We start from the raw sequence: 10466 nt of genomic DNA on the forward strand, positions 1-10466 counted from the left end.
TCCTTCCAATTTTACTTCCCCACACCTCCTTGTCCTTTCCTTCCGCTCAGGAAATGATGAAAACACACGGCAAGGCACAAATCCCCGACTATGTACGGGGAACGTGCCATTTGAGCCAATATATTCTGATTCCTGATTCTTCATTGTATCTCATGATTGGAGGCAAATGAAGGTCATTGCTATTGAAAAACCAGGACAACCAACCTCCGACCACAACTCGTATCGTCCGATTGCAATACTGTTATGTGAATCATTGATTTATCGGATAAGAAACGATAAAATGATTCTTGATGATGGAAACTCCTCACTGATTTTTTTTAATTTATTTTCTATTTGATTATATTGTTTTGTTTGCATTACATTTCTAATGTAATGCATTACATTTCTAATGACATGCCGCAGACTCAGGTGATTCGCATTTAATGCCAAAAGTTCCTGACTCCTGCGCTGCAGAAGACAAAAAGCTAAGTAATCGGGAAACTCTAAGCTTGTTCATTGACCCTACTCCAAGCTTTTCTAAACTTTCTTACTTCAAATCCTTGCTCTCTCTTGAGTACTATGGCTCTTAATATTTGAAAAATACTTCACCTTCCAGTCCCTTGCTAATTATATGTCGTTACAATATAACAAAGGAAGAAGATTGACTCATTATAAGTCGTTAATAAAAAAGGGAGAAAAAATTTCTAATGTAGTATATTGGGTGTTCAGCCACAAGTGGTGACTTTTCATCCCTATTATTTACATGATTCAGTTAATTATTATTAAGATATAATATGCTTTCGCAGTGAAGTATTTTTTTTCAGTAGGATGTTTTAAACCTACTTGGCTTGTGAATAAGGAGCTAAACAAATCTTATAAACTAACTTATAAACTTTAAAGAGAGCTAATCGCTGCAATTGAAGATTGCAACGATTATTGTCGGAAGTTGCTTATAAGGCTGTTCGTCATAATTTCTAATTTTTCTATGTTTGCGAGTTTGTGCAACTCATTTGTGCTAAACCAGGGAAAATGCTTCAAAATCATTTTCAGAATTTTATTCTGAATCCTTTGAAGCGATTTCTTCCTAGTAGCACAACAACTTGCCCAGATTGGCACTACATATAGCATTGCCGATCTAAATATTTGCTTATAAATTAATAGTTTGTTCTTTAGGCAGAGCCTAGAATTCCTATTTATAAGAGGGTATAAATATTTTATATATTTGTTGCATTTTGTTTGGAATTTGGAATCAATGTGATCCTTAAATGTGAGTTAACTCCTCACTGAATTGTTTTTTCAAACTTTACATACCATACCGGTGATTGTACAGACTTATTCGCGTAGGGGAGAGAGGGTAACGGTGGATCAGCAGGAACTATGAAACAATCGCAATAAAATCATAATGCATGAACATAATCGTCTCATTCCCTCATATTTCATGGTTTCTAATTCTTTACACGTGTTACTATATTTTGGAAGATTTCTGATAACTCTATCTCTTTTAATGGATATTTGTTTATTTTATAACAGTCAGAGTAAATTTGCCATAAAAATCATTATTTCATTTTTATGAGTTACCGTTACCCAGAAAAATGTTTATTCTACTGTTATTTGTAGCAAATTTTATGCTCAACATTTGCCGCGAACAAAGTTTTTTGGTAACTTGTCATGGTTCTGTGCAATTTGACAATCTTCATAAATAGACCCATTGGGTAGCTGTGAAACGATGATATATGGGGAACAGTGAAAATTTCTTGTTTTTGTGATCTATATTATAATGTGAATGGGTTCCGATTTTCCACGATAAATACATTTCATTAAATGGAAAGTTTGTCAATTTGGGCAAGTTTTGTAGAAATTATCGCCTCTTTCAGGATTGCATCTTATATGCATACATGGTGGTCCGATATTACGCGATGATATAGTGATATCTTGCGGAAACAAACAATTTGCGTCTCAAAATAACTTTAATAGGAAGCTTTAGGTTCTTTATTCGTCAAAACAAAAGAATAAAATTCGCAAGTAGAATATTTCACTGTAGACGACGTCGTGTTTCATAGTTCCTACCCATGGGGCTCACTGGTACATTTTACCACCGACTGTTGATTATCCAAAAAAAATTATTTCCCGTGAATTTTACCAGTTGGAAAAAATATATGCATTAGTTAACAACAGAGTGAAACTATGTATCACTTTTAGCTACACAAATAACATGTATTATCATCAAAATGAAATCGTATAAAAAATGTGTTTCATTGTTACCCCCTCTCCCCTATCTCTCGCATCTACTTTTGCACTTCGCAGCGGTATTGCGCCCAATCTGTATTTGTTGATTTTGATTGATTGATTTTATTGAACCTTGAACCTTATTTTAACCTTATAGGTCATTCACCCGTGATATATAAAATTTTTACATGTCAGTTTTTAAAGTCTAGTATGTGATGGTGCTGTCGGTGGTTGAAAAAGTTCCCCGGTTTCGGGGCTGGTGTCCAGCTTGGTCTTGAAGGGCGCAGGTTGGTTTAGGTGGGTCGCGGTGGTCCCTCCCATCACCCGTCCCGGGTGTGGCGAGGGGCCCGCAGTTGTGAATGGCTAGTCGTTGTTCGATGGGGAGGCCTGTAGGTAGTAGGGGGCTGAGGTGCGCTTTCCTGGTGGGTCGCGGAGAGTCCTCCCGTTACCCGTGCTGGGTGTGGTGAGGGGCCCGCGGTTATGTGCAGAAGGTGAATTTTGATGTTCGATGGGCCGCGGTGAGCCCTCCCATCACCCAGTCCGGGTGTGGCGGGGGGACCGCTGTGTGGGGTGTGTTGCGGTAAATTCCAGATGGGCCGCGGGAACCGTCCCATCACCCGGTCCGCGGTTCTGAGTGGCAGCGTAGCTGGGTGGTACGCCGGGGTTGGTGAAGCTAGATGAGTTCATAAAGTCCTGAGTCTTTTAAAAAGTTGAGCATGACCTCCTCTCTCACAGGATCGTTAGAGAGTGAGTCGCGGATGGAGAGTGGTAGGTCGTGCATTGCTCGTAGGTCTCGTAGCTCGATGCAGTTTATGAGCAGGTGCTCGAGTGATTTCCGAGTCCTGCATGTGGTGCAGGAGGGAACGGGTGCGTTGGCGAGGGTATGCTCATGGGAAATCCTGGTGTGTCCGGTCCGGAGCCGCGAGAGGACCCTTTGCTCCTTCCAGCTGTCCCGGTCATCCCATTTGGCAGGAGTTCCCTTTACTTTCTGCAGATAACTACGAGAGGTTCGCCAGTGTTGGACGAAGTGATTGTAGATGGCCTGGGTGAAGTGGCGAACAATGTCCTTGGATGGAACCTCCTTGGTTAGCGCTTTCCTCGCTGTCCTACCCCGGGCTGCAAGGGAGTCAGCCTCGGCGTTCCCCTTTATACCACAATGTCCGGGGATTCAGCAGAGGGTGGTGAGAGAGTCGATCTCCTCTTCGATGGCTTGTACGAAAGGGTAGAGGGACTGGCCGTTCTCGAGGGCGCGAAGAACCGAGAGCGAGTCGGTGAAGATGACGGTTGCAGAGTCGGAAGGTCTTCGGGCTAGGGCCAGAGCGATTGTGTGGTTGGAATACCGTCGCTCCACCAGTTGGCTATATGCTGTGCGGACGACTTCAGGGGCTTCTCCGGCCCGGAGAGAATTGGAGAGGGAGGTATCTATGAGCATGGGAGGGGAGTTCCATCGGCGAGGCCAGACCCGGTGCAGTCGGGCATCTGGGGAGTGGTTCCCCGGTGAATCGGGTGTATATCTCCTGTGCTGTCTGTAGTGTCGTAGGTCCTCTCGAGTACGCCCAGGACCCGTCGGAGGATGACGAGAGCGATCCTCCCGTGGAAAGGGAGCACGCCGGCCTCAACGCATGCGCTCTCGGCTGGGGTGCTGGGTAGCAGTTTGAAGGTGTTTCCGATGGTTCCGTGGTACAACGGTGCTAAGATCTTGATGAGGTTTTCGCATTTGTGTCCCGTAATTTCGATTCCGTAGAAAATTCGCCTGTAGATGAGGCTTCTCCGACCCGCAGTGTTGTCTCTCTGTTGCACTTGTGATGTCTGGCCGAAGTTGTTTGTACCAGACGCTTGCGGTTGGCACATTCACTTTTGATTCTCCTGAAGTGGGGGATGAAAGATGTTTTGCGGTCGAAGGTAACTCCGAGGATGGTCGGTTCCTTCTTGAAGGCGATGGAGGTGTCGGCCATACGGATCGGGCGGTCGGTGGTCCGGTGGAACGAGTTGCAGGAGTGTGTGTAGAAGCTTTTGCTAATAGATAGCCTGAAGCCGATTTTAGTCGCCCATTGGAAGACGGCGTTGACAGCGGTTTGTAGTTTGATTCGTGTTCGCCCTTTGGTTTTACCGATCGAGACTAAAACAATATCGTCTGCGTAGACGAATACATAAATCCCCTTGGGGAGGGAGACGAAGATGGAGTTCATCGCTATGAGGAATAGGGTGACCGCCAGGACCGACCCCTGAGGTACCCCGTTCTCCTCATTGTATGTTCCGGACTCGTTGCTGCCGATTCCGACCCGGAACTGGCGGTTTTGCAGGAAGCGTTGAATTCCCTACTGGTCGAGTTGGCGAAGGATGCCTTCTCGCCATACGGTGTTATAGGCTTTCTCGATGTCTAGGGCTGCGACATCTGCGTGGAGTCCGTCTCTCCTGGCCTGAGCGAGTGTTTCTCCGAGGGATGCCAGGTAGGAGCCGGTTCCCTTTCCCTTCCGAAAGGCGTGCTGTCTACTGTCAAGCAGCTGGCGATGTTCAATGATGTCGATCAGTCTCCTATTAGGCATTCTCTCGAAAGTTTTGCTGAGGCAGGAGAGAAGACTAATGGGTCTAAAGTCTTTGACCGTTCGGGTTCCCTGGACCCGTTTGGGGATTGGGATGATCATAGCAGTTTGCCAAGAGTCTGGGAGGGGCCCGCCCTCCCAGATTCTGTTGTAGCTTTGGAGTAAGGCCCGTTTTCCGATTGGAGGAAGGTTCCTAAGTAGTGGATAGCCTATGTTGTCTGGGCCGGTGGTTTTTCCTTGTCCCCGACTAAGGGTGTCAGTAAGTTCAGGTCCGGAGAAAGGCCTGTTCGATTCGGCCGAAGAGTCCGGGGAAAAAAACCACGGAGATCGTCTCCAGGGTGGCTTTTCTGGCCTGGAACTCGAGGGGGAGAGATGCGGTGGCGGAGAGTGTTGAGAAATGTTTTCCTAATTCGTCAGCGATCTCCCGTGGATCAGTGCTGGTGGAACCTCCAATCTCAAGCGAGAAGCCCATTTCGCGCCTCTTTCCGCTAAGGGCGGTAACCCGCCGCTAAATTTCCTCTGTAGGGGAGTCGGGGTGAATCCCGTCAAGAAAGGTGTTCCAGCTGGTGGTTTTAGCTTCGGCGATGGTCTTCCGTGCCTCGTTGCGCATTTGTCGAAAATGGCTGGACCGGGTGGTCCAGAGAGGGCTGTCAGTTGAGGTTTTCCGGAGGGCTCGAAGGGCTTGTCGTCTGTTTTTGATGGCGGTCGCAACATCGGTGCCCCACCAGTGAATCGCTCTGCTCCGTGGGGTTGCACTGGTCCTGGGGATGCTGGATTCGGCGACGTGGTGGATAATGTCCTCTAGTTCGTTGGGGGTGTATGGCCTTTGGGGGTCTATTTGATCGGCGATGGATTCCTCGAACTGTACCCAGTCGGCTTCCTTATAGATCCATCGACGCCGGCGGGTAGTGGTGGGGGGTTCTGCCCTGTGGGTGATGAGGATCGGATGGTGGTCGCTGCTGCAGGTGTCTGGGAGTACTAACCAGAGGCAGTCGGGGGACAGTGTGCTGGAGCAGATGGTGAGGTCAATCTGGGATAGAGCGGAGCCCCTCGCGAAGGTTGGGCTACCGTCATTGAGTAGAACGGCTCCATTGCTTTCCATTATCTTTAGGATCTCGTTTCCTCGGCGGCTGTAGCGGCGTTAGCTCCAGGCGGGGTGGTGTGCGTTAAAGTCGCCTATGATTATATATGGTGTTGGGAGTTGGCGGATGAGTTCATCTAGTTTCTTGCCTAGATCTGGGACGTCCTGTGGTATGTAAATGGCGTGTCTAGCATTATGTCGTCACCGGGGATGTCGGACCGGATGGCTAGTCTGATGGTCTGGTATATGTTACCACCGGTCGGAGTTCCCAGAAGAATTGGCCTCCGAACCACCGGGCGACGTCGGTACCGGTGGCGATGTGGGTTTCCTGGATCGCGAGAACGATAGAGTTATGGCGAGCTATGATGTTCTGGAGGTCTCTGAGGTTCTGCCGCAGCCCGTTAGTGTTCCATAGCGAGCTGCGGTTGCTGGTGCTGGGGTCCCCGGAATCTGGCTCGGATCCCGTAGGGGTGCTGGGTCGGGGATCACTGTGGTTGTTGTCGTCGTTCGCACTGGAGGAGCTGCTCGGTTGATTTGCTGAAAATGGGTCGGAGCAGTATGTCTGTGGACGATGGTGGTAGGGAGTATTTGGACTTACCCGGGGGGAAGCCGGGCCCCCTGCATCAGCGGCCGCCGTAGGCTCATCGGTGATCGTCGGTACGTCCGCGGTCAGGGCCGGTGCAGGTGAGGAGGCCTTTTCCCTAACGTCTCTTTCTATGCTGGTTTTATCGGAGTTAGATATGCTGCAGGTTGGCTCTGTGTTTGTCGCTGTGTTCCTATGGAAGGTGATGGGGTGCCAGGAGCAGCCAGCTACCGGGCTCGGAGAGCGGGGGTGGAAGTTGTGGCTCATTGGGGTGATGGGGTGTTCGTTGTGTTGATGTTCTGTAATAAGTACGGGGCCGAGAGTATGTTGGGTGGAGCAGGAAGTTACGTTTTTACTCACCCGGGGGTTAGCCGGGCCCCCTGCATCAGCAGCCGCCGATGGTTCGTCGGGGTGAACCGGTACTTCCGCGGTCGGGGTCAACGCAGGGGAAGGGGCTTGTTTCCTACCTCTGCTCCTCGGAGTGATTTTGGTCTCGATTGCTGATCCGTTGGCGGTGGGTGTGTGTGGTGTCGTTGGAATTGAGGTAAACCTGGGAGGACCGGCTCAGGTGCCGGAAAGCCGCTGAGAAGTGTCTCTGCTTTCGGTGTTGGTTGCTGCTGCGGTTGTTGTCCCGCTGGCTGGTTGGGTGCGGGTGTCAGTTTTTTTTGTTTGGCCCACAATTCCGCGGGTCGCTGGATTGTATTAGAGGTGGATTAGGTTTCGATGTATCATTGGGGTGATTGTTGTAATCAGGTGGACTGGCGTACTGCCCTTCCCGTGACCACAGGGGGTGTGGCAAGGGGTCCGCTGTGACTGTGTTGTTGTTTTGGTTTTTGCATTGTGGGGTTCCTGTGAAGGTTTTGGGGCGGTTGTTCTGTTCATGGTTGAGTGGTATTGTGTCAGGACTTACCCGGGAGGAGGCCGGGCCTCCTGCACCGGCAGCCGCCGAAGGTTCATCGACGCAGTCCGGTACATCCGCGGTCGGAGCCGGTGCAGGAGAGCAGGCTTTTTTAGTTGGAGGGCGGCTTTCATTTTTGGTGTTTTTGCGCCGGGGTGTAGGTGAAGAGTATATGAATTCCTGTCTTCTGTTGCTTCCTGGTGTACGCCTAGGTCGGGTTACGTTGGTTTGCCACGAACATCCAGGTAGTGGACTGGAGGGTCGTTGGTTAGGTTCCAGTGTTTCAGCTGTGTTGTTGTTGGTGTTGTTTCTTGAGTGGTTCCATCAGGGTTGGTAGCAATATTCTTTCTTTGTTTTCGCGTTTTAGTGAAGATGGTTTTGTCGGAAATATCGATGTCGGGGAATGGTTGTTGCGGGGAGTGTTTCTTGTTTTGGTGTTGCTTTTCTTCGGTGGGAGATGCTGTATGGCATCTTTTCTCAGATGATGGTGCAGCTATTTGTTGGGTGTTCGGTTTTAGTATTGGACTGCGGGCTTTGCTCCGTTGCTCCTGATCTTTCCTTGATCTGTTTCGGTTAGATCTTTCAGTCTCGTTTTGGGTGCATTCCAAGGTGTTTGTTTCTGATTGTTTTGTTGTTACTAAAATCATTGTTGATTGTTGGTTTTTGGTTTGTTTGTTTGTTTTGTTTTGTTGTTGGTTTTTGGTTGGTTTTGGTAGGGGTGTGATTTCAGAAAATTGCCTTTTCAGGTCCTCGAAGGCTGCTCTCATAGCGACCATTTCGTTTTTTACGTCTTTGTTAGAAATTTTCTCCTCTGGTACTTGTTCCTTGAGGATTTTGATAGTGGCATCTTTGTCGGTGTTTTCCGACGACTGGACTTCGGCTTTCAAAGACTGGACTTCGGCTCCAAGTAGCGCTATTAGGCGGTCGCGATCATCTGTGGCGGTGTTCAGTCGGCTACTGATTGTGTTCGCATAGGAGGGTGTTCTATCCGAAAATCTTAGTTTGGTGAGTTTCCTGGCCTCAGGGAAAGTAATATTGTTGCCGGTTTTGATTTTTATAATTTCCATTTCGGCGAGGAATTTTGGGCAGTTGCGGTCTCGGGCTGAGTGCTGTCCATCGCAGTTCACACATTTGCTGGGTGCTTTGCAGGGGTTTTCGCGCGAGGATTGATGCTCTTCGGTGCAGCATATTTCTTGCGAGTTGCACTTCTTGCTTCCGTGGCCGAAAAGCCCGCATCGGAAGCATTGCATCGGGTTCTCGTAATACCGACGGACGGTGGTTCGCATCATACCGAGAAAAATGAATTCTGGTAGACTTGGAGACTTGGAAGGAAAGGACGAGCAAGGGGGTATTAGTAGGAATGCCACTTACCAACTTAGTAATCCTTCTGACTTCCGTTACGCCTTGTTCTCGTGTGGCTTCCAAGATGGTGTTGGTGTCGATGTTCTTGGTATCCAGGTCATGGATTATATCTTGGACCTTGTTGAGGTATGCGTGTGGAATAACTTCGATTTTCTGACCGGTGATGAGTTGTTTCATGTCGAGCAATTTGAGATAAATTTTCTTGGATGTGGTTCGCAGGATGTATTGGGTATCCTTGGCTTCCTTCGTCGCCTGATGGTATTTATTTGGTTGAACTCCGATAGTATTTTTATCGATTAATGAATGGTAAAGAGGTTGTGAGGGAGAGCCTGGTCATTTCCTTGTTCGTCCTTTACCGCGCGTAGTAACAGAGTGTGTCGATCAATTTGATCGCCCGAGTTCATATATGCGGGGATCGCATGGCTGAGAGGTGGATCCCAGGGGGGTGGGGGTTAGATACATCCATCTGTTCGATTAGTGCGAACGAAGATTTTTTGCTGGGAATTTGTTTCCCTTATTTGCCACCTGTTTTTGAGTAGGAAGAAATTAGGACGACACCTGGTGGTCGTTTCTTTCTGGTGAGTCGTCAATAATTTGGGATCGTCAATAATTTTCAATATGACGCCACTAATTTTTCACTTTTCGGTTGCGAAATTTTCACGGAAAAAACACTTTTTACTGTTGTTAGACACTGCACTATGATTCTAAAAACCGATAGTTTGCAACTTTTTCCGCAATTTAAATCACCGGCAGGCAATAAAGTGTGCCGAAAGGCTAAAAAAAATTTCCGACTCGAACGGAGCTCTACGAGAGACAACCACTCGCGACGAAGGTACACACTGAACTGATCTGTATTTGTGTCTATCTAACAAAATCCCTTCATATTTATTTAGTTTTTGAAATACAAATGATGCATTTTTGCGACTACATTTGCGGAAATCAGAGAGCCGAAATTCATGAGAAAATCGATACAAAATATACACCTATATACAGAGACGAAAACTAAAACAACTATTCTAAGCGCAACTTATTTTTTAGCGAACAGATCAGCAACGCACTCATACAGTTCAGTGCAATTAATAACGTTATCTTCTCTGTTTCAACCTTTCTTTGCAAACGCATCCTTCAGTATCGCGAATTGGTAGATAAGGTGAAAAACTAAAAAGAAACTTGACCAGCACCTACAAAGAAAAGAGTAGAATCAAACAGCCTCAGAAATGATCGGTTATTTGCGTTCTCGTATCTGAAAGGCATTTAACTACATCCGTGGCCTGGAGGAACATTTAACGTTCCTCGTCAAGCGAGCCGTCTTTCTTGCTTGCTGCATCGGAACGAGTCCACCTCGAGGCATCGCACTCAGGCTAATTTTTGAGTCTAGCCCAGCAAAATTCATCTTTCTTGATCGAAAACAAAAAAAAACGTAATAACTCTCCGGTGCTGATGATTCAACAGCGTCAGCTACTCAAATCTTCACCCACATATCAATCAACGCGTTTCGGTTCCAAGCATGTCTAATCAATCGCTAAACCGAAATCCCACGGAGCCAAAAGAAGCGGTCATTATTTTCACTATTTGATTAGCCATAATATTTATCAAACAAAAACCAAACCCATCCACCGAGGGAGCCGGATTCCGTTGCGGAAAAGGAACGCTTGTCGGGAGGCGGACAAATGGACAAACCTATTAAGGTAAATAGAGATCCAAATATGACAGCCCACGGTAGTTTGGACAGTTCGGTCCAGTAGCAGCGGCCGTAGCCGGGTTGTATTGCCGCTGCCGGTTTGAGAGTAGGAG

The 10466-nt window shown here is 47.7% G+C and overlaps 1 protein-coding gene across 1 annotated transcript; it reads right to left on the reverse strand.

Moving 5' to 3' along the window:
• Positions 1–6675: 6675 nt before the first annotated feature.
• LOC131679700 (uncharacterized) lies at positions 6676–7444 on the reverse strand. The gene is made up of 4 exons (XM_058960435.1): positions 7323–7444; positions 7180–7261; positions 6880–7104; positions 6676–6711 (listed from the first exon to the last, which is right to left on the reverse strand). Exons 1-4 carry the CDS (start codon positions 7442–7444, stop codon positions 6676–6678), a joined length of 465 nt encoding a protein of 154 aa, XP_058816418.1.
• Between the last annotated feature and the right edge of the window lie 3022 nt (positions 7445–10466).

Source organism: Topomyia yanbarensis, chromosome 2 (genome assembly GCF_030247195.1).
Source record: "Topomyia yanbarensis strain Yona2022 chromosome 2, ASM3024719v1, whole genome shotgun sequence".
Classification (NCBI taxonomy): Eukaryota; Metazoa; Arthropoda; class Insecta; order Diptera; family Culicidae; genus Topomyia; species Topomyia yanbarensis.

Excerpts from the sequence above, each read along its gene's own strand:
- LOC131679700 (XM_058960435.1), bottom strand. The coding sequence starts at position 7,444 with ATGAAAGCCGCCCTCCAACTAAAAAAGCCTGCTCTCCTGCACCGGCTC. Across the intron at positions 7,105-7,179 it reads CTGTGGTCACGGGAAGGGCA|CGACCCGCGGAATTGTGGGC; the intron begins GTACGCCAGTCC and ends AATACAATCCAG. Across the intron at positions 6,712-6,879 it reads AATCACTCCGAGGAGCAGAG|AACATCAACACAACGAACAC; the intron begins GTAGGAAACAAG and ends TACTTATTACAG.